General features: G+C 41.0%; 1 protein-coding gene across 2 annotated transcripts in view; it reads right to left on the bottom strand.

Moving 5' to 3' along the window:
* ACOT13 (acyl-CoA thioesterase 13) overlaps positions 1-26,660 on the bottom strand; it is a 30,857-nt gene that overhangs the window by 844 nt on the left and 3,353 nt on the right. For both annotated transcript variants that reach the window (XM_011998178.1, XM_011998179.1), the window contains exon 2: positions 2,783-2,967. In XM_011998178.1, coding sequence (XP_011853568.1) covers positions 2,783-2,967 — 185 coding nt within the window. The remainder of the gene's footprint in view (positions 1-2,782; positions 2,968-26,660) is intronic.

The raw sequence follows: 26,660 nt of genomic DNA, 5'->3' as shown, positions 1-26,660 counted from the left end.
TGTTTTAAAGGGAAACATTTCCTTACAGTTTATGTTTCTGCTTTTTAGAAAGAAGCCTTTAAAAAGGGTATGTGTTTTTGCCATATTCAAAATAAGGCTTCAGTATTTATGGCTGGGAGGTATAAGAAAGGTGGATCTGGCCAGGCACGATGGCTCATGACTGTAATCCCAGCATTTTGGGAGGCCGAGGCGGGCGGATCACCTGAGGTCAGGAGTTCGAGACCAGCCTGGCCAACATGGTGAAACCCCATTTTTAGTTGAGATACAACTAAAATGCAAAAGTTACAAAATACAAAAGTTAGCCGGGCATGGTGGTGGGCACCTGTAATCTCAGCTACTTTTGAGGCTGAGGCAGGAGAATTGCAGGAACCCAGGAGGCAGAGGTTGCAGTGAGCCGAGATCATGCCACTGGACTCCAGCCTGGGCAACAGAGCAAGATTCCATCTCAAAAAAAAAAAAAAAAAGGTGGATCTTCTTGCTGGAAAGAACAGGCTTTTCTTGAATTCACATACCTTAATGTAAAGAAATGAAAAATGGCATGTTTAGTAGTAGTATGCCCAGTTTATTTCCCTAAGTTTTGTTTTAGAAGTCAAGAAATTTGGCTAACAGACATTAAACTCATGGAAGATAAGGAACCTTTTGTGCTATAGATGAGTAAACATTAAGTCCGGGGAATTTGGAAGTTGGCATTTTGTTAGTAATATTCTAAAATTTCCCCTTTTGTTATTTTGGAACCTCGCTTGTTTTTAACCTAAGTCACAGTCTAACAGGCATCCTCAGTCTGTATAATATAGAACTTGATGTGCAGGGGTGGAGTAAATTTGGTACCATGTCAAGTAAATCAAAGAGTGAATCAAGTGTTAATTGACTGAAACATTATTCATTTACTTTTGAAATAGCTCTAACTTTTGAAAGACCATGTGCTAGTTTTTGTTCAAGGGAATCAGTTTTTGAAGCTTAGGCAGCTCTTGGTGGCCAATGTTTTTGGCAACACATATTTGAAAGGCCAAGACTACGTTTGACTTACCGAAAATTCCTTAGGGTTGTAAAGGCAAAAGTACCTTAGTAGATCATGAAATGCAGTGCTAGGTTTGAAGATCTCTCTGCTCTTAATAGAGACTTTTAGGGAAAATCAAGTCATCAACTAGTCCTACCTCTTATCACATGAAATAAGGACTGCTGAATATGCACACCAGTAACATAAGCAGAGCCTTTCTTTTCTGTACATCTTAATTTCAAAAAGCATTTCGCTGCATCTTGTGATTTGCTTATTGTACCCTCAATTTATTTCCATAAAGAAGGACTAAATGTTTCTTAAGTAAACTTGATAAAAGATTTAGATTCCTTAAAAGCCTACATTGGCTGGGCAAGATGGCTCACGCCTGTAATCCCAGCCCTTTGGGAGGCCGAGGCGGGCAGATCACAAGGTCAGGAGATGGAGACCAGCATGGCTAACACGGTGAAGCCCCATCTCTACTAAAAATACAAAAAAATTAGCAGGGCGTGGTGGTGGGCACCTGTAGTCCCAGCTACTTAGGAGGCTGAGGCAGGAGAATGGTGTGAACCCGGGAGGCGGAGCTTGCTGTGAGCCGAGATTGCGCCACTGCACTCCAGCCTGGGCGACAGAGCGAGACTCCATCTCAAAAAACAAACAAACAAACAAACAAAAAAAAAGCCTACATTATTTCCATTACCCTCATACCTTATCACAATGACTCTCTCAACCTAACCTCTCAGTTAGATTTTTCTGTTGCTTAGGTGGAAAAAGCAGTTGTCTTGAAACTAAATCCCTGCGCCCAGCTCTTTAATGAATGGGGCTGCAGTAGTACCAGTTTATGTTGGAATTGAGTTTTTTACATTTTGGAAGTTTGGCCCTGAGGGGCACTGCTCCCTGATCATGTAGTTTAACTCAGAACATGTCTGTGTAGTCACAGGGAGAGATCCAGGATTGCTGCCCATTCTTAACACTTTGGGAGGCTGAGGTGGGGGGACACTTGAGGTCAGGAGTTCAAGACCACTCTGGCCAACATGGTGAAACCCCGTCTCTACTAAAAATGCAAAAATTAGCCCGGCATGGTGGTGCACACCTGTAATCGCAGCTACTAAGGAGGCTGAGGCAGGAGTATTACTTGACCCCCAGAGGCAGAGGTTGAAGTGAGCCAGATTGCACCACTGCACTCCAGCCTGGGTGACAGAGGGAGACTCCATGTCCAAAAAACCCAACACTAGTGTTCAGTTTGTTAGAGTAAGATTACAATGTGTATATGAACTCTATTTTGAATTGTGTGTACTCAATATAATCCTCGTATTGTTACAAGTGGTATTTTAAAAATTAAATAAAATGTAATTTTTTGTAGAGATGGGGGTCTCGAACTCCTGGCTTCAAGCAATCCTCTTGCCTTGGCCTCCCAAAGCGCTGGGATTATAGGCGCGAGCCGCTGCGTCTGGCCCTGAATGGCACTTTTAAGGACTGTATGAAACAGTATGAGCCATCAGTCTGTGATTTTTCCCCCCTATATCAGTGTACACATTAAAAGCTGCATGTTGCTTTTTTGAATGTTTGGGATCATTCCTCTTTTACTATTGATACACTTGAAAATTAACTGCTCTAGTTCTAGATTTTAAGGCCGTGGAATATTTTAGGACAAAATCTATAGCTGCAGTTAAGGAGATAAGCGGCTAATTGAATCTCATGCGTTACTAATAATATAAATGTGTTTAGTCTCAGTTGTTTAGACAGGTATCACACAGAAGGTATTTGGAATACAGTTTGGATACATACGTTATGTTCATATCGACACTGACTCCGGGTGCTCCCCTTTCCGTGCATAGCAGAGCCATTGTTGATATGTTATCTACTAATGTGGCTGTCAAACCACCATGGAGAGTGCCTATTGTATTGGTATGCTCTTCTTCTACTTTCATTTCACAAATCACTTTCCCAGGAGCAGCAGAGACAAGAGTAACCTAAGTATAAAAAAAAAGAATCCTGAACATTCATTCTGTAGAATTAGAAAAGCCCAAACAGCCCATGAAGAACAATGGATTGAACTGAATCTTCTGAAAAAAGTTGACTCAGGAATTCAAGTAAATCACCAATCTCTCTGATAGAAACTGACCCTCATGCAAGTTATTTTTAAAGAAAAAGGAGTGTTTAGTGAAAAAATAGCAGTTTTGGCTAATCTCCACTCTTCTGCAGAAATCAAACATTCAGTCTGAGCTTTTCAGTCATATGTATGACGCCTGGCATTTTTTAATGTCTCATTGGACCTTTGACGCCAACAAAGACACCCAGCTGAGATCTGTTAACTCATAATAGTTTCAATTTGTTGTTTCCTAGTTTTGTACAAGCAGAATGATATTAACATTTTAAGTCACTTAATGAACAGTTCAACTTAAAAGACAAATTCAGTCACTGAGTTACTAGCATTTAAGAAAAACTTTTATACTATAAACCCATGTTAGTATAAAGTATAAGTGTAACAAATCCAGCAAAGTAAGTTACTGCTTTTAAGGTGTAGCCCCATTTACAGTAAGTATAAGGAAAAAGTATTACATGAAAGATACACATATGCAACAATGTATTTAAAATTTTATGATTTTTGGCTGGGCACGGTGGCTCACGTCTATAATCCCAGCACTTTGGGAGGCTCAGGCGGGTGGATCACGAGGTCAGAGTTTGAGACCAGCCTTACCAACATGGTGAAACCCCATCTCTATTAAAAATACAAAAATTAGCCGGGTGTGGTGGCGCGCCCCTGTAATCTCAGCTACTCGGGAGGCTGAGGCAGGAGAATCGCTTGAACCTGGGAGGTGGAGATTGCAGTGAGTCAAGATCGTGCCATTGCACTCCAGCCTGGACGACAGAGGGAGACTGTCTCAAAAAAAAAAAAATTATGATTTTTATATCAAACATCTTTAAAAAGACAACTTATAGAAAGGTAAGTTTTCTTATGTATTTATATTTAAATTACTAGGAAAAACCACCATGGTATAACATTTAGAACTTAGAGCTGAGCCGTGAATGGAATGTGCCACATCCAGCAACATTAATTTTTGCTCTCACTAGAGGTGTTCAGGAAGAATATGGATGAATATTTGGTGTGTCTGTTGTATTTGGGAGTAGGGGGATGTCTCAAGTATTAAATGGTTGGTTATATTCTAGATAAGTACCATTTATTAGGCACTGTGATATACTAGGCACTGCGCCAACCACTTACATGTACTATATATAGTAAGGAAGAGACAACATCCATTTGCAGAGAACTTAAATTCAGAGTGATTTATTTTCAAGGTCACCCAAGATGTGATAAAAACTGAGATTTAGATGTAAGTCTTTCCACCTTCTTATCTCCCTAATCACTAACTATATATAAGTAACATCTCTAGGTATGTAGTGGCCTTTATGACTCCCACCAGGAAGACATTTGAGAGTTTCACAAACCACCTATTTAGTGGTTTTATTGTTGAAGGCTCTGAAGGAAAACAGAGCCATGCGATATAAAACAACCTAAACAATATTATGTCATGTTTTGCACAACAGGTAAATCAATGTCAAAAATAAATTTTAGAACAGGATCTTTTTTGTTGGTTTTTTTGTTTTGTTTTTTGTTTTGAGACGAAGTCCTTTTCTGTTGCTGAGGCTGGAGTGCAGTGGCTTGATCTTGGCTCACTGCAACCTCTGCCCTCCAGGTTCAAGTGATCCTCCTGCCTCAGCCTCCCAAGTAGCTGGGATTATAGGCACATGCCACCACACTTAGCTAATTTTTGTATTTTTAGGAGAGATGAGCTTTCACCATGTTGGCCAGGCTGGTCTCGAACTCCTGACCTCAGGTGATCCACCCGCCTAGGTCCCAAAATGCTGGGATTAGAGGCGTGAGCCACCGCGCCTGGCCTATGATCATCTGTTTATAGCAATAAATGATCTAGCCACAAGATGTCCTCATAAACTAATAATACACAACCAAGCAAGAATAAGGTGTAAACTCACTTCATTCACACATTTATGTGATTCTTTATAGCAGGCATTGGCAATGTAAAAAATGAATGAAGTTTAATCCCTGCTCTTAGCGGGTTCAGTGTCTAAAGAAAGAGATAAGCACATAAACTGCAGTGGAAGAAACTGTTGTAGACAGAATAAATACAGGTTTCTTGGAGTAAAGATATCTAACTTTTGAAAGTGTATATTTCCAAGGAAAAGACATTAGGAAAGGCTTCCTGGAGAATGACATCTGAGTCTTGAACAACAGGCAGGAGTTAGCCAGGTGAAGATAAGGGGAAAATCCAGGCAGTTTAAGAAATAGAACTAAGGCCGGGCGCGGTGGCTCAAGCCTGTAATCCCAGCACTTTGGGAGGCCGAGACGGGCGGATCACGAGGTCAGGAGATCGAGACCATCCTGGCTAACACGGTGAAACCCCGTCTCTACTAAAAATACTAAAAACTAGCCGGGCGAGGTGGCGGGCGCCTGTAGTCCCAGCTACTCGGGAGGCTGAGGCAGGAGAATGGCGTGAACCCGGGAGGCGGAGCTTGCAGTGAGCTGAGATGCGGCCACTGCACTCCAGCCTGGGCGACAGAGCGAGACTCCGTCTCAAAAAAAAAAAAAAAAAAAAAAAAAAAAAAGAAATAGAACTAAATATGAGCGGCTTGTAGACAGCAAAGGTAGTTTTAATGTGTTGTTTTTGTTTTTGTTTTTTGAGATAGAGTCTTGCTTTGTCACCCAGGCTGGAGTGCACTGGCGTAATCTTGGCTCACTGTAACCTTCGCCTCCCAGGTTCAAGTGATTCTCCTGCCTCAGCCTCCAGAATAGCTGGACTACAGGTGCGTGCCACCACACCTGGCTAATTTTTGTATTTTTAGTAGAGATGAGGTTTTGCCACGTTAGCCAGGCTGGTCTTGAACTCTTGACCTCAGGTGATCCACCCGCCTCGGCCTTCCAAAATGCTGGGATGACAGGCATGAGCCACTGCACCTCAGTTTTAATGTATTTTAAGGCACAGTTTGTTCAGTAAAGCTTAGTTCTTAAAGTTCCATTTGATTACCTAACTTTGGCTGGGATGGCAAAATGTAAGACAAATATCAGTTAGATTTTTCTAGTACAGAATACTGGTTTTGATTTTTCCCCCCCAACTTGAAAGGCCAAAGGACATACTAATAAAATTGTTTTAAAATTTACATTGGAATAGAGAAAATTTTGTACTGGGAAGCCTGATATGGCAATATAAATGCCTTTATATATTCAATTCTTGTCTCCTCAAGTCAAATAAGAGAATTAAACCTACGGAAGATGATGAAGGAATGTCCTGCCCACCCTCCCAGAGCTAATAAGTAGTCTTGTTGGGGAAGAGGCCAATGCAAAGCTAACTTCTTTCTGATGAAGAAGGGGAACAGGGAGAGAGCCCTGTGAAAAAAAACCTGTCAGCCTTGGTAAAGATGGGCTGTAGGGCACACACTTGTTTATTCAGTTATATCAACATAGCTAACTCCATGTTAGAGACCATGCTGAGCAATTTGCCATGTGCTGTCTCAGTGCTGCCAATGTCTGAAGTGAATACTATTGTCTTCATTTTAAAGATGAGAAACTGCTAGTCTAAGTTTAACTAGGATGTCTCAGGTTTAACCATTATGCAAAACAGCCTGCCCTCACATATCACCTGGACTGCTACAGACAACTGGGTCCGGATTCCTTAGGTGTCTTGGTAAAGATGGTATGGAGGCTTTTATGATGTCAAGGGGTCAAAAATTTACCTGCCATGGCCTAACCATACAGAGAACTGTCCAGATATGTTCAGTCCCAGGATCCTGCAGGTTGGACAACTGCAATAGGTTGGCAAGAACTTATGGATCAGCACTATTTGCCACAATGGGCTCCTCAGTATATCATAAAAATGCTTCCATGTACACATGCATATACAGTAATCTGTCCCTTTTATATATGGCCTTATATCATGCTGTCTCTTTCTTGTACTTCATGCATTCATATGAGTTTATATGACTTCGTCTGTGTAATCCCAGCACTTTGGGAGGCCGAGGCAGGCAGATCACTTGAGGTCAATAGTTCAAGACCAGCCTGGCCAACATGGTGAAACTCTCTCTACTAAAAATACAAAATCAGCCAAGCATGGTGGGGCACGCCTGTAATCCCAACTACTTGGGAGGCTGAGGCAGGAGAATCCCTCGAGCCTGGGAGGCGGATGTTGTGGTTAGCTGAGTTCGCACCACTACACTCCAGCCTAGGCGACAGAGTGAGACTCCGTCTCAAAAAAGACTCAGGTTGCCATAGCCCCTCAACATCTCCCATCTGAGCTAAAATTCATCACAAAGAGACACTCCACGTGACACAGAGTCTCTCCTTACTTTTTCAGTAAAGACAGGGAGAAGGCTGCCTAATAACAGCAGTGAAGATGCTGTTATTCATCACTGAGATGGTCCTTTATGAAGCTGAGTACCAAGAATTTTCTTTAAGCCTTGGCATTTCAGATCATTCTGGTCTTTAAAAGAGTTGCATTCTGCTGAGCAGTGGGATAAATAAAGAAGCCACTGCCATCACTGTAACTGCTGCTGGCTGCTGTGCAACTCACCACCTCTGCCTCTGCTAAACAGATACAGGAATGTATGTCTCTGGCTCAGTAAGGGTGTCTGTAATGGGCCTAAAGCACAGGAGTGTGACATATGGTATGAGAAAATCTGTGTACATAAACATGTGAGCCACCCCAAAAAGAAGACTGTATACAGAAGCATAGAGAAAAACAGTCAGTCTTAATGGATGAGAATTTTCTATGTGTATATTTGTGAATAAGGCTGTTTTCAAGCAATTTTCCCTGATGATGGACGTTGCTAACTTTCTGTGTCACACTGCAGATGACAGGAGTTCTAAGGACAGTGTATGAATGCCCTTTCATATAAGCAGGAAAGGAGGTGAAAAGACAGGATGTGGCAGTGTGATGGGGTAGCAACAGCAACAAACACAGATGACATTTATGTTCAAGGGGCCCTAAAAAGGTATATGCTATAAAAGTACCATGGTTCAACCATATTGCTGTTATCAGTCCAGCATTTCTGCTTTATAAAGTATGTTCTAGTAGCTTCATTACACAGGTGACTTCCGCTTAATGGTTAAGAGTAGTGGTTCTGGAAGCAGACTTAGGCGAGACCCTGAACTGAGGATTCTCCATCTATAGAGATAACGTACTGTACTGCCCTTAATAGAGTTTTGTAAAAATTAAGATTAAAATTCAAATTCGGACAAGGCCTGGTACATCACAGGTGATCAAAACACTTTAATTTTGGGAGACTGAGGCAGGAGGATTGCTTGAGTCCAGGAGTTTGAGATCAGCCTGGGCAACAGAGCAAGAACCCAACTCTATAAAAATTTTAAACAATGAGCCAGGCATGGTGGCATGTGCCTGTAGTCCCAGCTCCCAGGGAACCTGGGGTGGGGAGCATCGCTTGAGCCCGAGAGGTCAAGGTTACAGTAAGCTGGGATCGTGCCACTGCACTACAGCTTGGGTGACAAGAGTGAGACCCTGTCCCCAAAATAACAACACTTTAATTTGCATCCTTATTATAAAAACTATTATTAAACAGAAATTTTCGTTTATATAATTTGGCATGTGTTTTCTTAAAATTATTTCTATTGCTGAGGTCAGCTATGACCTAACTACAAAACTCAAAGGACCCTTGGCAGCCTCTCTCTTCCTTCAGTGACCTCTCAGCATTTGGTGACATCATGAACTTTTCCTGGGCTTCCCTTAACTCTCATGACACCACCTCCTCCTGGCTTTCCTCCTACTCTACCAGCCACTCCCCAGTCTCCTTTGCTGGCTCTTAAGTCTTAGATTTAACTAGTCATTCAAAGACCAGACTTGATATTGGATTTACTCAGAAGGATATAGGATATATTTCTCTCCTGAGTTGTTGCAGTTGACTTCCAATTTATCTCCCTATTTCTGCCCTTGCCACCACCCCCATGTTTGGTCTCAATATTAGCAACAAGAGTGCTCCTTTGAAAATATAAACAGTGCTTGACAGAAAACAACAGTGCAAAAGTGATATGCATTCAGCATGATCCTTGACTTTATGTTCAGATAAAACTATTGTTAAGTTTAAAGTATCTCAATCTATGATGGGCTTATCCCAATGCGACCCCATCGTAAGTCAAAGAGCAGCTGTAGAAGTCAAAGTATGTTACTTGTCTGCTTGAAACCCTCTCTAATGGAGCCCTCAAACAATGAAAAGCACAGCAATGGAAAGTCTGAGGGCCTTAACGCTTTCTATTGCCCTTCCTGGAACACTCTTCTCCTTCAATATTCATGACTTTCTCAGGTCTTTATTGAAATGTCACTGTTTCAGTGATATCTTTCCAGATAAGATTTAAAATTGAACTTCTTAAAAAAAAGAACTTACAGGAATACACATCTTGGGGCAGGGTGGGGGGTGGATTTAAGTTCTCCTGCACCAATACTCTATCTTCCACCTTTATTTTCCTTTATAGCAATTATCACCATCTAACATACTATGTATTTCCTTTACCTATTTGGTTTAGTGTTTGATTTGCTCCACTAAAATAGAACTTCCACTGCGTGCAGGGGTTTTTGTCAGTTGTGTTCACTGATGTATCTCCAGTACCTAGACTAGCAATGTTTTAGTAGCTAACATACATTCTTTCCTAAAGGAATGTATGTCTCTGGCTCAGTAAGGGTGTAGGCACACAGTAGGCACCCAAATATTTGTTAAGTGAATGAATACACTGAAACTTGAAGGTCAACGAGGAGCATTCTATAACAATATGCCCAATATTTAGTGACTTCAGCAACTAACTGAACAAACTATAGGGAGAATATTCTATGTAAAAGGCATTCGACTGGGCACCTTCCACTAGGCACTAAAGTTCCCTTTGACAAATGGTTATTAAGCATATGGACTTGTTCCCAAGGAAAAAGTACAGAGGGAAGACAAACAAATCAGCAGATATTTTCAATAATATACAGAAAGTTCTATAACAAAAGTTAGTCAAGGTGTAGAAGTAGATCAGAGGAAGACATTCGGGCTGCCAGGGAAGGCTTCTCAGAGGTAGCAGGTATCACCTGCAAAGGACTTGAAGGATGACTGAAAATGGCAGGCCAATGGGGCAAGGGTAGAGGATCCAAAGGTGAGCCTTAGTCCTCAGGGAGTGTACAGAACAGCAAGGGTTATAAGAGAACGCCAAAAATAACAAGAGTTGCTAAACTAATGCCATGGAAAGCAACACAAAGCCCTAGGGAAGAGCAAACAGGAATTAAATTAAACATTCCCTGCAGGTTAGTTAGCTAAGCTTAAGTAACCCTGCTTTTGTTCATTGAAATAGTGGTGGTGGTGACAGATATGCTACCAAAGAATAAAAACAATTACTATCCCACTAAAACAAAATTTAATGATTAAAAAAATCACTATATTTTTCTTCCCCAAAGGCTGATAAGTGGCAGATTTTATTGAATCATTCTGGAATGCCTATAAAGGTGGGTGCTCTGAAGGCCTCCATCACATGGATCTCATTGGCAAGACTTCTCTCATACACAGGTTCTCTACTGCCTTGAACCTGGAAAACGTGGGCTGATAGGGAAGGAGCCTTTCTTATCCTGTCTTCCATAAATTGAGGATTTGGGAAATGTTTGTTCACACTTCCAGTTCTCCTTTAAAGAGGGAAAGCACAAACTGTGTAGAATTTTTGCAGCTGAGCTTCAGTTTGGAATCTAGTACGGTAGTTCCCAGGAGGGGATGATGCTCTGAATGCAAATATGGCAGACCAAGGCTAGGGGAACAGCCCATTTGTCATACAAAACAAAACAGGCACAAAGAAGTTTAAATCATCCCTGTTCCCTTTGTATGCTACAAAGTCCTGGAACTCCTAGAATGGTCAAGTAATAACTGCAGTTTTTCTTCAGTATTCTGTTTTTAATTCAGCAGTAGCTCAGAGGATCTACAAAGAAAGAATTAAATCTTGACTATCTTCCATGGCAGAGAAAATATATTCATCATTTCTCTTGAAATTAGTCATTCATTCACTACTGCTAAAATTATAATTTTACAAAATAGTTATATTTGCTGTGAGTTTATGCCACGTTCCTTTCCCCTACAATATGAATAACTCTTGAATTCATTATTTCACAAATTGTATGTTGATTCCTTAAATCCTATCTCTGAGTCATCATCTAACTTACTGTTTTTATTAAATTTTTAATTATAAAAATAACATTCATTTTACATATATAAAGCAGTATAGAAGTACAATTTCCTACCTACTACCCTTTCAGTGCTGAATATCATTCTATACCATTCCCTAGGCTTACTCATATATACACAGGGTGTACAGTTTTTTAAAGGGTATTTTTCTTACCTTTTATTCAATTACAAAAATGGGATATTACATACATTACTTGGCAGCTTTCATTTTTCTCTTCCCAGTGTATCACAGTCATTTCTCTAGCTCAATTTATTTGTTTTTAATTTTTTTTAGAGATGGGGTCTCTCTATTTTGCCCAGGCTGGACTCAAACTCCTGGGCTTAAGTGACCCAAAAAGAGAAGGCACGACACCATGCGCAGCCTCCAGCCCAATGTATAGAGATCTCTTTCAATAGCTGTGTGGTATTCCCTACTATGAATATACTAGAATTTGTCAAGCTATTTCTTAAAATACGTGTTATTTCTATATTTTTTTACCATCACAAAGATGCTTTATTTGTATAGGATAGATTGACAAAATTAGATAGCTGGGTATAAGAGTATATAAGAGTATATATTTTAAAGGTTTTTTTTTTGTTTTTTTATTTTTTGTTTTTTTGAGACAGTCTCCTTCTTGTTGCCCAGGCTGGAGTGCAGTGGTGCGATCTCAGCTCACTATAGGCTCCACCTCTCGGGTTCAAACAATTCTTCTGCCTCAGTCTCCTGAGTAGTTGGGACTACAGGCACCACCACCATGCCTGGCTAGTTTTTGCATTTTTAGTAGAGACGAGGTTGGCCAGGCTGGTCTTGAACTCCTGACTTCTAGTGATCCGCCCTCCTCGGCCTCCTAAATCCCAAAATCCAAAGGGATTACAGGTGTGAGACACCGGGTCCAGTCATATTTTAAATTTAACAGATCTGCCAGATTTTCCAACAGTAACGAATATGTTGTTTCCTCATTGGTTAACAATAATGCATATTACCTTAATTTTTACCTCTGACAAGCAAAACATAGTATCTCATGGTTTTAATTAGCATTAGCCAGACTCAGTGCTTTTAAGCATCCTTTAACGTTTATTGCCTTTTTTCTGTGAACAGCCTCTTCATGTCTTTTGTGCCTACTTACCTATTACAGTCTGTCTCGATAGTTCTTTTTACCTATCAAATTTTAACACCAATTCATATGGTGAAATTCCAGATTGTTGTATTTTGACTTTTATTGTATCTCTTGCCATAAAAAGATGAGTTCAGATAAACAAAGTGCATACTGCCTGACACATAGTGCTATGTAGATGTTTTTTAAAAATAAATGATTGAAAGTTCTTTTTAAGGTTGTGCACATTTAATGACAGCTCCTGTTAGAAAATCACTGTTAAGATGTGACTCATAGTAACACAGGACTCAGTCATATGCAGTTACTGTGATTTCTTTTACTAATTCTCCCATGGTTGGACATTTAGGTTATTTCCCTTCAGACAATTTTTTTTTTTTTGAGACAGGGTCTCACTTTGTTGCCCAGGCTGGAGTGCAGTGGCATGATCATAGCTCAATGCAGCCTCGACCTCCTGGGTTCAAGGGTTCCTCTCACCTTAGCCTCCTGTGCAGCTGGGGCCACAGGCACATACCACCACACCTGGTTAATTTTTAAAATTTTTTGTAGAGTCGAGGTCTCATTTTGTTGCCTAGGCTGGTCTCAAACTCCTGGGCTCAAGCTATCCTACTGCGTTCGCCTCCCAAAGTGTTGGAATTACAGGTATGAGCCACCATGCCCAGCTATTTCCCACTTTTGATATCACAAATAATGCTGCAACAAATTTTTCTGTACATAGATCTTTGAAAAAAAATATGCCGTATTTTGTCTTGGGTACTGCTTATACATAAGACAGTTTTAATGACCAATGAACTTGAAAATATCTATTGGCATATCATGTTGATGAATTTTGAATATCACTGCCCTTTTGTAGTCAGTCCAAAATCTGTAAGTTCTTCTATTAATAGTAAGTACAAGATCTATTCTTCTGGCTGGGCGTGGTGGCTCACGCCTATAATCCTAGCACTTTGGGAGGCTGAGGCAGGAGGATCACTTGAGGTCAGGAGTTTGAGACCAGCCTGGCCAACATGGTGAAACCCCGTCTCTACTAAAATACAAAAATTAGCCAGGCATGGTGGTACATGACTGTAATCCCAGCTGCTATGGAGGCTGAAGCAGGAGAAATGCTTGAACGTGGGAGGCAGAGGTTGCAGTGAGCCGAGATTGTGCCATTGCACTCCAGCCTAGGCAACAAAGTGAGACTCTGCCTCAAAAAAAAAAAAAAAGAAAGAAAAAAAGATCTATTCTTACCTTTCTAACCATTTCTGTCTTCTTTACATGCTTTCTTTCTCTCAAGCCTGTATGTCTTTAAGGTTCAGTCCTAAATCTTTACTGCTTCTCTCCAGTGTGTTCCTCCTCTTAACATCTCATTCAGGTATTCACCTTCATCACTCATTTCCATAAAGATGACTTTACACTTTGACTTCCTTTGGAATTCCACTCCTTATTTCTGTGTGTGTTGGACTCCACATGGTATTTCTGGGTCCTAGCACAGTGCCTATCAGTTGATATTCCCAATGTATGTTCCTCCACATGTGTTACTGTGGGAGGAAAGTTTCAATGGCGAATAACTAAAACATGATAATGTTAAGCATATTTATTTACTGCAGAATTACTCAAAAGTTTTAATATGTAAAAGGGATACAGTATCTCCACTTACATGAAGTATCTAGAGTAGTCAGTTCATAGAGACAGAAAGTAGAATGGTGGTAGCCAGAGCTGGGGGCAAGGAGAAATGGGGAGTTATTTTTTAATGGGTCGTAGTTCCAGTTTTGCAAGATGGGAAGAGTTTCTGGAGATGGACAGTGGTACAAAACAATGAGGATGTAATTAATATTACAAAACTGTACACTTAGAAATGGTTAAGATGGTGTGTGTTTCCTCCAAATCTCATGTTGAAATGTGATCCCTAATACTGAGGTAAGGCCTAGTGAGAGGTGTTTGGGTAATGGGGATAGATCTCTCACAAATGGCTTGGTGCCCTTCTTGCTTATGCAAGATCTGATTGTTTAAAAGAGTGTAGCAGCCTAAGCAACAAAGTGAGGCCTGTTTTTACAAAAAATTTTAAAAATTAGCTGGATGTGGTGGAGCACTCCTGTGGTCCCAGCTACATGGGAGGCTGAGGCAAGGAGGACTGCTTGAGCCCAGGAGGCTGAGGCTGCAGTGAGCTGTGAATGTGCCACTGTACTCTAGCCTGGGTGACAGGGTGAGATCCTGTAAGAAAAAAGAAAAGAAGAGAAGAGAGAAAAGAGAAAGAGAGAATAAAAGACAGAAAGAGTAAGAGAAAGAAAGGAGAGAGATAAAGAAAAAAAGAAAGAAAAGAAAAAGAATAGGATAAAATAGAAAAGAAAAGAAAAAAAAAAAGAGTGTGGTACTCCCTCTCTCTTGCCATCTGATGCACCTGCTCCACTTTGCTTTCAGACATGATTGTAAGCTTCCCGAGGCCCTCATCCAGAAGCAAGCACCCCACTTCTTATACAGCCTGCAGAATTGTGAGTCAAAATAATACTCTTTTCTTTATAAATTACCCAGTCTCAGGTATTCCTTTATAGCAACAAAAATGGACTAACACAGGTATTACATTTTATGTTATGTGTATTTTACCAAATTTTTTTAAAAAGGATACATCAGTGTTTCCTGAACTTACTTATTCATGAAACTCTTTTTGTAAACAGTACCTCTGATGGCCCCCTTCCTGGCAGCAGGAGTGGGAGAACTTGGGAAAAGAAAGGGAAACAGGATGACAGACAGAGAGGAAAATAGAGTGCATATGAGAGAGAGAGAGAGACAGAAAAATAGAGGGAAAGAGTAAGAGAGAAACTGGAAGAGACAGAAATCAAAGGAAGACACAGAGGGTGAAACTAGAAAAAGAAATAGTGTAAAAGGAAGGCAGAAAGTGAAGGCATGTTGAAGATTGTGAAAATCATAAGAAAAGCTATAAAAGGGAATTTATGCAAGAAATATTGTATAATTTAAAAGTAATTAGGCCTCCTGAATGTAAAATTATTTTAAAAAACAGTTCATGTACAAGATATGTAAAAAAAAAAATAAAATATACTTTTAATAACAGGATTATAAGGAGGCATAATATGGATTTTTACCTACGTTAAAGGCGAAAAAAATTTTTTTTTGTTTTAAAGGTTTAAGCAAGTTTTAAAATGTTAATTATAAAGAAAATTCTGTGTGTAAACATATTGGCTAAAGTTAAAGGGATGTCATCCAGTTTTTCTGTGAACTGGACATTAAAATAAAAGCACAATAGATTTTTCTTAAAGCACTAACCTGCTCTTCAACAAAAATTATAAAAAGTTAAAAAGAGTCTATAAAAGTCTTACCTTATCGTCAGACATTAAAATTCGGTAAATAATGCCTACAAGATTTTATTAAAATTACATTTAACATTAATAGCACATTAATATAAAGGTAAATTTTAACTTACCCGGCATAAACTCATACAAAAACACTGTCAAATATCAAATGGTGTTTGGCTTTCTTAAGAACTAAAGGCAGCCAGGTAAGTCACAAGGCCCCTTATCCCCAAGGCCATGGCGCACAGGGGCGGTGAAGGCCACAAGAAGGCCAAACATTAAAAGAGGGCAGGGCCGCAGCGTCCCCGAGGCAGCGCTGAGTGGGAATAGAGCAAGGGGCATCACCATGAGGCCTCAAGCCCAAGCCCCAGGATATGCAGCAGAAATTATATACTTAATGTATTTTCTACTTTCCCTTCCCGTGGAACTAAAAGTCTTTTAGAATTTCCAGTACACCAGCACCAGCCTGAAAACCACACCCTAATCAAAAGACAGAAAGAAAAAGAAAATCAAGCCAGCCTAGGAAGAACCCTATTTTATGCTATTAACCACTGAGACTGCCATTCGCATAGCCGAGAAAAAAATGGACCACCATACTCACCACCATACTCACCACCATACTCACCACACTGGGAGTCAAGAAAACATCTTCCTCTCAGAATCATTAGTTACTATACTAGAATCAAATCCTACTCAGTTAAAGAAAGCTTAATTTTCATATACCTTCTATATTGCTTCCTTTCCTTTCCTTGTTCTGTTACTAGCTCCTTTGTAACTAAGTCTGACTCACCTCAGACCATTGCCTTTAATGCTTGCTCTGTCATACCTTGTGGAAATGTGAAAGATCAGCAACAGCTAGCCTTTTCACACAAACATTTATGTTCCAGCCCTCTAATTGACACAGTTACCCCTAGCACTCATTGTTGTAATGACCTGCAGAAAAGACATCAATTTTCTGCTCCTACAGCCTGGCAACCTTGTAATAAATGGGACTACGTCCCTTAAACTACTCAGGAGCAAAGTTGACTTTCATGAAAAAGGTTTGTGCAGATCTAAAACCCCTCATCTATTTCACTAAAAGGACTACCCCTTCTAACTGTCAGCATTAGCAATATAACCCTGTCCTTCTCTTCATCACCACGTCCACCCTAACTCACTCTAGACCTGCCCTTAGTTGCTTCTATGGTATGGGGATTGACATAAATGGAAAAGACCCCCTAGGTATTTTTAAAAGACGCATTTTTCCCCATCTCCCCCTTCTTCAGTAGCCTCAGTTCTGGATCCCACACCAGTTGCTCCTACATCTAATAAAACTAGGTTGTCTATTTCAAAAATAAGAGATCTAAGACAGACCTTAGCCATGAAGACAAAATATCAAGATGCAAATGCCTGGCTGAAATGGATTAAATAATCCGTTTGCACTTTAAATAAAAGCGATTATTATGCTTCTACGCACGGTATGCCAGAGGCCCAGATTATTTCCTTTCCACTCAGATGGTCTCCTCGTTGACCAGATATGGACTGTGTAGGGGAAAGAAAAAGAGATCAGACTGTTATTGTGTCTATGTAGAAAAAGGAAGACATAAGAAACTCCATTTGGATCTGTACTAAGAAAAATTCTTCTGCCTTGAGATGCTGTTTATCTGTAACCCTAGCCCCAACCCTGTGCTCGCAGAAACATGTGCTGTGTTGACTCAAGGTTTAATGGATTTAGGGCTGTGCAGGATGTGCTTTGTTAAAATTGTGTTTGCAGGCAGTATGCTTGGTAAAAGTCATCACCATTCTCCAGTCTCGAGTACCCAGGGACACAATGCACTGCGGAAGGCCACAGGGACCTCTGCCCAAGAAAGCCTGGGTATTGTTCAAGGTTTATCCCCACTGAGACAGCCTGAGATATGGCCTCGTGGGAAGGGAAAGACCTGACAGTCCCCCAGCCCGACACCCGTAAAGGGTCTGTGCTGAGGAGGATTAGTGAAAGAAGGCGGTCTCTCTGCAGTTGAGATAAGAGGAAGGCATCTGTCTCCTGCTTGTCCCTGGGAATGGAATGTCTTGGCGTAAAACCTGATCGTACATTCTGTTTACTGAGATAGAAGAAAACCGCCTTATGGCTGGAGGTGAGACATGCTGGCGGCAATACTGCTCTTTATTGCACTGAGATGCTTATATAAAGTCAAACATAAATCTGGCCTACGTGCACATCCAGGCACAGCACCTTTCCTTAAACTTATTTATGACACAGAGTCCTTTGCTCACGTTTTCCTGCTGACTCTCTCCCACCATTACCCTATGGTCCTGCCACATCCCCCTCACGGAGATGGTAACGATAGTGATCAATAAATACTGAGGGAACTCAGAGATCAGTGCTGGTGCAGGTCCTCTGTATGCTGAGCGCCAGTTCCCTGGGCCCACTTTCCTTCCTCTATACTTTGTCTCTGTGTCTTAATTCTTTTCTCAGTCTCTTGTCTCCACCTTGCGAGAAATACCCACAGGTGTGGAGCGGCAGGCCCCCTGCAGGACTGTAAGGTGGCTCTTTTTCAAAATCACACTGCTTGGGATAATCCATCATACTAAGCTCTCTCTGCCATTTCCTAAAATTCAACACCCTGTGGGTCGGCCCCTGAGGGCAATACCGCTTCCATTTCTAAATGCCAAGTTTACTTTGTGCCTCTCATGGCAGGAGGAAAATTTGGTGCTCCTTGAAAACATAAAAGGATACAAGAAGCTCAAGCCTTTCCAAGAGCTCGTCCATCAGTCCATGCCTAGCCATCCCCAAGCAAATATATAGTGGTAATGTGGAGGACCTTTACTGGACACTGCCAAATAATTGGAGCAGTACTTGTGCTCTAAACCAGTTGGCTATCCCCTTAACACTGGCATTTCATCAACCTAAAAAGGCAAAAACAAAACACTGCAGGCCAAAGGAAACTCCTTGAGTCCTTTAATCCTCAGGTTTACACAAATGCTATTAAGGTCCTGTGAGAAGTGCCAAGTAAGTTTAAAGCACAAAATCAAATAGCTGCAAAATTTAAATGCACATTGTTCTGGTAGGTAACTATAAATTAAAAAAAAAAATTAACTTCAATTCTCACCTCATTCACTCTTATTATTGCTGTAGACTGTTATATTACTCCCTGCCTTCAAAGTTTTATACAAAAACTTGTCTCTGTCACTCTTACAGAGTAAACTGCTAACTCTCCTCTACCGTATTAAAAAAAGTTACTTCTTTTAGAAGGACAAACAAAGCAATTAAGTCAAAACATATTAAACAAGTTTGAAGAGGAATTATGAAATAAAAAAGAGGGGCAATATTGTAAAAAGTAAAGTAGAGGTTCCTCATCAAAGACTTTCCTCCCCATCCAATTAGGAATAAATAGTAACTTCTCTTAGAAGAAAAATTTATTCAAAGACCTGTGTTTCTAAATATGTGCCCTGGCATGCTTATACTGGTCCAAGCAAGCATTAGGTCATAGCCTGTTCCTCTTCCTTATTTAAAAGTGTTTTTACCTTTCTCAGCATTCCACAAGTCACTTCCTCCTTCCTTTGTTCTGCTCTACCTTTGCCTTTTAAAAAGTTCTAAGTTGCTAGCCAATTGGGACAAATACAGAATGTGAGGTCCAAGGGAAACCGGACACGGCAGTAGGGTGGACGTGTCAGGTTATAAATTACGCTGTCTCCTTTGTTCTGTGTACTCTTGTGGCAAAACTGCTGGTGAGTGTACCCTTTCTGCAGGAAGTAAAAATGGCCTTACTAAATACATTAATATTCAAGTGCTATTTCTTTATGGTACTCGGGAACAAGCATTTCAAACACTATTTTGGCTAATACACCTCACAGCTGCAAAAGAAAAAGGAGAGAAAAAAACACGTTTGGTTTATGCGTTTGCTTCCTACCTTAAAAAAATAACTGTTCTTTCATTTTCTTTTCGTCCACCCTATACCTCCTTCCCACTTTGCCATCTGCAGCACCAAAAAAAAATCTAGAGAAGGCTTCTAATTACTTGAACCCCTTTAAAGAATTCAGAAGAAAGGTGCCACTCACCCTCTTTTGGGGTGTTCTGTTTTCTTTGTGGAGTTTCAAGAGTCATAGGCAGATTCTTTTTATGTCTTAGGCTCTGTTTTTCTGTATTGCATGACCTAATCTTTTTGGCTTTGAGGTACCTGAGATGACTTTGCACCATGAGAGGATTTGACCTTGGCCTGTATAACAGTGGACGAGAGCTACAAAGTTAGGGGTGGCTGAGCAGTTTACAGGAAGTGGTCTTGACCTTTTTTTTTTTTTTTCTTTTCTCTCCTAGGAAGTTGTTGTTTAAGGATCCTAATTCTAGTTCAAAGATGCATTCTAAAGGGTCTTCTCTAGTGCTTTTTCTCCCAAAATTAATCTTAATTTGGTTTGTCTGCGCACATTTCTGTGAGGAGCTGAACTGTTGTTTTCATAGGTTAATGAGAGACTGAGTTTTTTTAGCTCGAAGAGGAAAAGGCATTTGCTCCTCCCAGCCAAAAGGTGCCCCTGGGTGACTGGGGCCCTCGTGGGAGTATCTGGGGGTTGAGCCCCCATGACATGCAGTGGCCTTGCAGAGAAATCCCCAACAAAAATTCATTTAAAAAATAGTGGTTAGGTACTCGCTTCGGTAGCACATACACTAAAAATAGTGGCCAGGCGCAGTGGCTCATGCCTGTAATCTCGGTACTTTGGGAGGCGAGACGGGAGGATCACTTGAAGTCAGGAGTTTGAGACTAGCCTGACCAACATGGTGAAACCCGATCTCTACTACAAATACTAAAATTAGCCGGGTGTGGTGGTGGGCACCTGTAATCCAGCTACTCGAGAGGCTGAAACAGGAGAATCACTTCAACCTGGGAGGCGGAGGGTACAGTGAGCCAAGATCACACCACTGCATTCCAGCCTGGGCGACAGAGGGAGACTCTGTCTCAAAAAAAAAAAAGTCTCATCCAGGAAACACATATAAGGGCAGTTACCTGGCGTTTAGAGTCCTCTCAGAGGTCACAGGCCTCCAGAGAGCGAAAGAGACACAAAAGAGGGTGGAAATGACACAGTGGTGACATACTATGGAGTCCTACCCACTAGCAGTACATACTGATCCACCACACAAAAATCCTAGGCCACAGTTCAGTTCCTCCTTTTAAAAAAAAAAAAAAAAAAAGGCTAGGCGAGGTGGCTCACGCCTGTAATCCCAGCACTTTGGGAGGCCAAGGTGGGTGGATCATGAGGTCAGGAGATCGAGACCATCCTGGTTAACACAGTGAAACTCCATCTCTACTAAAAATACAAAAAAAAAAAAAATTGGCTGGGTGTGGTGGCGGGCGCCTGTAGTCCCAGCTACTCGGGAGGCCGAGGCAGGAGAATGGTGTGAACTGAGGAGGCGGAGCTGCAGTGAGCTGAGATCACACCACCTGCATTCCAGCCTGGGCAACAGAGAGAGACTCTGTCTCAAAAAAAAAAAAAAAAAAAAGCAGGAAACAACTAATCTAAGAATGAGGAGAAAGCAAGGAGAATGACTCACTTTTGAGCACTCTGTAGGTTTTATGCACTTCCACTTACCAGAACTTCCAACCTCTAGTGATCCACCCGCCTCCCAAAGTGCTAGGATTTGGCCTCCCAAAGTACTAGGATTACAGGCATGAGCAGTAATCCTAGCAGTGCCTGGCCTGCTTGTGTAATTTTTAATAGATAAGACATTGATATTGGTTTAATGAAAATAGCTGCATCTTGAATTTAGTAAGATTACCATAACTTCTAATCCTGTGGCTTTAGGCAGTCTAGTCCACAGGCAGTAAGAAGGCTTCTTTTGGGAAAGAACTGTTACTATCTTTGTTTCAAAGTTAAACTCTAAGTTTCTGCCAAGGTTAGTTCAGCCTATGCCCAGGAATGAACAAGGACAGCTTGGAAGCTAAAAGCAAGATTGAGTCAGTTAGGTCAAATCTCTTTCACTGTCTCACTTATAATTTTGCAATGGTAATTCCATAACTTTAAATGATGACTATCACAGTTTTCATAATCTAGGTAAACAATTAAAATAATTAGGTAAATATAATGGGATAAATATTCATAGACAAATGTCATAATTTAGATTATAAAGTTATATTAAATACTAGATATTTCATTATTTGGGTATTTTCCAATAAATATACATAGTAGGAAAACATTCTTGCTTAAAAAAAAAGTGTGTCCTTTTAAAAAAAGTTGAACATGGGGATGTTCCAAAGTGGCTGAATAGGAACAGCTCCAGTCTACAGTTCCCATCATGAGTGACACAGAAGACCGGTGATTTCTGCATTTCCAACTGAAGTACTGGGTTCATCTCACTGGGACTTCTCGGACAGTGGGTGCAGCCCACGGAGCAGGGCGGGGCATCACCTCATCCTGGAAGCACAAGGGGTCGGGGAATTCCCTTTCCTAGCCAAGGGAAGCCATGACAGACAGTACCTGGAAAATCAGGACACTCCCAGCCTAATACTGTGCTTCTTCAAGAGCCTTAGCAAATGGCACACCAGGAGATTATATCCCGCGCCTGGCTGGGAGGGTCCCATGTCCACGGAGCCTCGCTCACTGCTAGCACAGCAGTCTGAGATGGAACTGCAAGGCAGCAGCAAGGCTGAGGGAGGGGCATCCGCCATTGCTGAGGCTTGAGTAGGTAAACAAAGCTCGAACTGCGTGGAGCCCACCACAGCTCAGGGAAGCCTGCCTGCCTCTGTAGACTCCAACTCTAGGCGCAGGGCACAGCTCAACAAAAGACAGCGGAAACTTCTGCAGACTTAAAGGTCCCTGTCTGACAGCTTTGAAGAGAGTAGTGGTTCTCCCAGCACAGAGTGTGAGATCTGAGAACAGACAGACTGCCTCCTCAAGTGGGTCCCTGACCCCCGAGTAGCCTAATTGGGAGGCACGCCCCAGTAGGGGGGCGACTGACACCTCATAAGGCCGGGTGCCCCTGTGAGATGAAGAGTCCAGAGGAAGGATTAGGCAGCAACATTTGCTGTTCTGCAGCCTCCGCTGGTGATACCCAGGCAAACAGAGTCTGGAGTGGACCTCCAGCAAACTCCAACAGACCTGTAGCTGAGGGTCCTGACTGTTAGAAGGAAAACTAACAAACAGAAAGGACATCCACACCAAAACCCCATCTGTACGTCACCATCACCAAAGACCAAAGGTAGGTAAAACCACAAAGATGGGGAGAAACCAGAGCAGAAAAGCTGAGAATTCTAAAAATCAGAGCGCCTCTTCTCCTCCAAAGGAATGCAGCTCCTCGCTAGCAATGGAACAAAGCTGGACAGAGAATGACTTTGACAAGTCGAGAGAAGAAGGCTTCAGATGATCAGTAATAACAAACTTCTCCAAGCTAAAGGAGGATGTTCGAACCCATTGCAAAGAAGCTAAAAACCTTGAAAAAAGAGTAGACGAGGCCGGGCGCGGTGGCTCAAGCCTGTAATCCCAGCACTTTGGGAGGCTGAGACGGGCAGATCACAAGGTCAGGAGATCGAGACTATCCTGGCTAACACGGTGAAACCCCGTCTCTACTAAAAAATACAAAAACTAGCTGGGTGAGGTGGCGGGCGCCTGTAGTCCCAGCTACTCAGGAGACTGAGGCAGGAGAATGGCGTAAACCCGGGTGGGGGAGCTTGCAGTGAGCTGAGATCTGGCCACTGCACTTCAGCCTGGGCGACAGAGCGAGACTCCATCTCCAAAAAAAAAAAAAAAGAAAAGAAAAAGAAAAAAGAGTAGACGAATGGCTAACTAGAATAAACAGTGTAGAGAAGTCCTTAAATGACCTGATGGAGTTGAAAACCATGGCATGAGAACTACGTGACACATGTACAAGCTTCAGTAGCAGATTTGATCAAATGGAAGAAAGGGTATCAGTGATTGAAGATCAAATGAATGAAATGAAGCAAGAAGTTTAGAGAAAAACGAGTAAAAAGGAATGAACAAAGCCTCCAAGAAATATGGGACTATGTGAAGAGACCAAATCTACATCTGACTGGTGAACCTGAAAGTGACGCGGAGAATGGAACCAAGTTGGAAAACACTCTTTAGGATATTATCCAGAACTTCCCCAACCTAGCAAGGCAGGCCAACATTCAAATTCAGGAAATACAGAGAACGCCACAAAGATACTCCTTGAGAAGAGCAACTCCAAGACACATAATTCTCAGATTTACCAACGTTGAAATGATGGGAAAAATGTTAAGGGCAGTCAGAGAGAAAGGTCAGGTTACCCACAAAGGGAAGCACATCAGACTACAGTCCTTGTGATATTGAGTTACAGGGCTTTGACTCCTGGGTCTAAAAAGGACTCCAAGTCCTGCTAAATCTTAAACACTGATAGCAATTGAAGCCTCATCTTCAGGCCCCGTAGAAGATGCCAATCAAAAGAAACTTCATTCCTGAGATACAGGGCCAGAAATTAAAGGCATTTAACTCCTCAAGGCCCAGGGACTATCGAAGAAGAGGTGGGCACGTGAGACTGTAAGGTCCAAATTTGAAAGATAAAATAAGGTCAGTTTCTCTATAAATTAATCATTAATGTCAAAGGCACAATGATGCAAGATCAGCATATGGGCCCCTGTATCAGATTAACAAGGTTTTCTTGATGCATTAACTGACTCCTTAATAAAGGTTATAAAGGTTATAAAGGCTTATGGAAGTTATATCTTTTTCTTTTTTTTTGAGATGGAGTCTCGCTCTGTCACCCAGGCTGGAACTGCAGTGGCTCAATCTTGGCTCACTGCAACCTCCGCCTCCTGGGTTTAAGCGATTCTCCTGCCTCAGCCTCCCGAGTAGCTGGGATTACAGGTGCACACCACCACCCCCAGCTCATTTTTGTATTTTCAGTAGAGGTGGGGTTTAACCATGTTGGCCAGGATGGTCTTCATCTCCTGACCACCTGATCCACCCACCTTGGCCTCCCAAAGTCCTGGGATTACAGGTGTGAGCCACCACACCCAGTTGGAAATTATATCTTATGGTCAAGTTTAAAATTTTATAGATTGTTTATAAAATTTTGAAAAACAAATTTAATTAGCTTCATGCTGTTTTTATTAGGGCTTATTGTTTGGAAAGTTAAATCTCCTCTCTCAAAGAATGAAGGTTTTCACCTTTTTACGAAATCCTTGAGTTATCACTTTGGTTAAATGAATGATTTATTTTATAATGACCTGTGATCCTATTTTTGTGATATCAAGTGTTTTAAACATTTGATATTTGACAAACTTTCCAAAATCAAATTATAAATTATCTTTTTCTGACCTAGTTACTCCTTTAAGATATTAGGTTCCCTAAAGTCCAAACATGGCATAATTTGGCTTATTTGGTACAAAAATTACACAGGAAGCATTGTCAGATAAGAGACAGTATTTGGCTTTCTCTGAGATGTATATGTATAAATATGTTATTGGTGTGTGTTCTAAAATTATGGGAAATTCCTGTAATTGTGATATGACCTAGTGTACATTATCAGTAATAATCATAATTGTTACGTTAACATTATTGTGTGCTGCAGAGGAGAGGTAACAAATTTCCTTGTCAATTGTGTGTTTGACTATGGCTGCCCTAAAACTTTTAGTCATCCATGGATAATTGTTGTGTTGTTTTGGTCCTCTTTATAAAGTGTTTTTTTTGTTGTTGTTGTGGTTTTTTAAGATTCACTAAGTGTTTTATTCTTGATAATGTTTTCTTTGTTAAATTTGTTCTTTTTAATTAATCTTTAAGTTCTAGGGTACACGTGCACAATGTGCAGGTTTGTTACATATGTATACATGTGCCATGTTGGTTTGCTGCACCCATTAATTCATCATTTACATTAGATATTCCTCCTAATGCTATCCTTTCCCCATCCCTCCACCCCACGACAGGCTCTGGTGTGTAATGTTCCCCGTCCTGTGTCCAAGTGTTCTCAATGTTCAATTCCCACCTATGAGTGAGAACATGTGGTGTGTCGTTTTCTGTCCTTGCGATAGTTTGCTCAGAATGATGGTTTCCAGCTTCATCCTTGTCACTACAAAGGACATGAACTCATCGTTTTTTATGGCTGCATAGTATTCCATGGTGTATATGTGCCACATTTTCTTAATCCAGTCTATCATTGTTGGACATTTGGTTGGTTCCAAGTCTTTGCTATTGTGAATAGTGCTGCAATAAACATACACGTGCATGTGTCTTTATTGTAGCATGATTTATAATCCTTTGGGTATGTACCTAGTAATGTGATCACTGGGTCAAATGGTATTTCTAGTTCTAGATCCTTGAGGAATCGCCACACTGTCTTCCACAAAGGCTGAACTAGTTTACACTCCCAACAACAGTGTAAAAACGTTCCTATTCCTCCACATCCTCTCCTGCACCTGTTGTTTCCTCTTGAATGCAGGTCTCCAATAATTTTGGAGATTGTTATGAGAATAGAGGAAAAACTTTCAGAACTCATGGAGAGCTAAAATGCTCATGAGTATTAAGCAGAATAGTAATTAACTATGGGGACTGAACTAATCTTTTTGACTTTTTGCTTAAAACATTGCTGATCTTTTGCTTTGTTTTTCAGAGTCTTGAAACTTTTCAGCTATTGACAGCTTTTAACAATTTAGTATACTCCTATGAACAAAATTTGGAGCATATTTGTTTCTCTCTACCTGATTTCTCCAGAATTTGGAAACTATTTGTGAGTATTCTTAACTTGTGCCAATACAGTTATTTGCAAAAGTGCAATAAGAATCTGTTTTCATTTGTAACAAGACACAATTGGAGAAACTGATTATTTTAGGAAGGCTTTGAGTGGAATGGTGTACTTTCCTTTAAGAAATCAAGCCTGAATTATGGAGACAATAAAAGCCCTTGGGAAAACTGGCCTCATACTTTACACAGTCCCTGTACAGGGTTTCTGACCTGTGCTAAGTAAAGAGTGTCATTTTCTGACAGGTCCAGGAGCCCCTGGTTTAGTATGGAACATCAAAAAGAAAGGAAATTCACCCAACTCATAGGTATTTGATGGTACAAATCCATGGCTGAGCTTGGATTTTAAAAAGTCTGAGATTCCTTCTGTGGAACAAAGTTCCTTCA

This window comes from Mandrillus leucophaeus, unplaced genomic scaffold, assembly GCF_000951045.1.
Source record: "Mandrillus leucophaeus isolate KB7577 unplaced genomic scaffold, Mleu.le_1.0 Scaffold56, whole genome shotgun sequence".
Lineage (NCBI taxonomy): Eukaryota > Metazoa > Chordata > Mammalia > Primates > Cercopithecidae > Mandrillus > Mandrillus leucophaeus.
The sequence above is the reverse complement of the archived record's forward strand: the minus strand, read 5'-3'. Positions and strand labels throughout refer to the sequence as shown.